The 1602-nt window shown below is 33.5% G+C and overlaps 1 protein-coding gene across 1 annotated transcript in view; it reads left to right on the forward strand.

Moving 5' to 3' along the window:
• Nucleotides 1-1602, forward strand: part of LOC106468540 (ABC transporter G family member 21-like) — an 81743-nt gene that overhangs the window by 78987 nt on the left and 1154 nt on the right. Inside the window, exon 15 of the mRNA XM_022396876.1 lies at nt 1215-1423. Within this exon, the coding sequence (XP_022252584.1) occupies nt 1215-1423 (209 nt within the window). The remainder of the gene's footprint in view (nt 1-1214; nt 1424-1602) is intronic.

Raw genomic sequence — 1602 nt, forward strand, 5'->3', positions numbered from 1 at the left:
TACTATAAGTACTACCGTTCTTATGATTCATGACGCGGGAAATATATTAAGGCTTTTTGTTTTAATTCACTCGAGTATAGGATACCAATCTGTCAACAAAACACTTTAATTATGAAAAATTGGTTAAGAAAATAGTATAAAATATTGCAGATAATAATACTCTAAAGTATAAAATAGTTTAAAATATTACAGATAACAATACTCTAAAGAGTAATGAGAAGCGAAAACCATTTTAGTAGAGAAATTTTGGGATAAAATTATAAAGCAGTAACAATAAAAAAATATTAATTGGTTTGATTTGTTTGCAATTTCGCGCAAACCTACACGAAGGGTATCTGTGCTAGACGTTCCTAATTTAGCAGTGATAGACTAGAGGTAAGGTAGCTAGTCAATACCACCCACCGTCAACTCTAGTTGGATTGACTATCACGTTATAACGCCACCACTGAAAGGGCGAACATCTTCGGTGATGGGAATTCGAACCCACGACTCGCAACTTGCGAGTCGAGCGCCCTAACCACCCGGCCATGCCAGGCCGAAATATTAATTAACCGCTACTAGTAGAAAAGAGGATAACATTTTAAGAAGTTTTTTTTTAATCTTCCCAAATTATGCTTTAAAACTTGGACTGAGAGTGGCCTAGTGGTTAATATGCAGATCGGAAAGTTCAAGGATAGAACCAGCGATATGCCTCTAGTCTTGATTCTCACTTTCAGTTGTGGGTGTATTAAATAAGTGACAGTCAATCCCACTGTTAAGATAAGAGTATTTGAGGAGGAAGCGGGCACTTGTGACGAGTTCTCAGGTCAGCAGTACTAAATTAGAGACAGCTATACTTGATTGAACATTTGGGTTTCTGACGTTTAACCCATGTGTCGCATAAGGTACTATTAAGATTGAAAATAACATACCTTTGGGCAAAGCTACATCTAATAGAATATAACTAAGAAAAAAGGTCAAGAAGTCTACTTTAGCAAAATACTGATTACATGTTTTTTTATAAAAGTAAATTAATTAATTCTAATAAAAACAAATCTTGGTTACTGATATAAATACATTAATTCTTTGTTTATGATTAAATTATAAAATGTTTTTATACTCACTATCAAGTAAAAATCTTTATTAGTAACAATTAGATTATAACCTTTAGAAAATAATATAAATTATTAACATTAGCTATTAAAATGTTTACATAATTTTTTTTTTCTCAACAGAGTGTAGGGCTGTTTATTGGGGCATCCTGTACTGACCTACAAGTTTCAGTCACTATCTCGGCTCTCTACTCTCTGTCCACTATGTTGTTTGGGGGATACTATTCTTCTTGTATCCCCCCTTGGCTTAAATGGCTTCAGTATCTCTCCATTGTTCATTATGCTTTCCAGAACATGCAAATAGTGGAGTTTACTGGAGGACCCCCAATACAGTAAGAAGATGAATTTTTTCTTGTGAATTTTATATAACCATTTCTTTAGGCATACTTAACTTTGTCAATTAATAATGCTTGGAGATGGCGTGAATGAGTAATGAAGAAAAACTTTAATATAAGGTTAACATAACCTGATGATGACAAAACCTTGTCGAAACGTTGTACATTTGCTGTTA

Source organism: Limulus polyphemus, unplaced genomic scaffold (assembly GCF_000517525.1).
Source record: "Limulus polyphemus unplaced genomic scaffold, Limulus_polyphemus-2.1.2 Scaffold3048, whole genome shotgun sequence".
In the NCBI taxonomy this organism is placed as follows: Eukaryota; Metazoa; Arthropoda; class Merostomata; order Xiphosura; family Limulidae; genus Limulus; species Limulus polyphemus.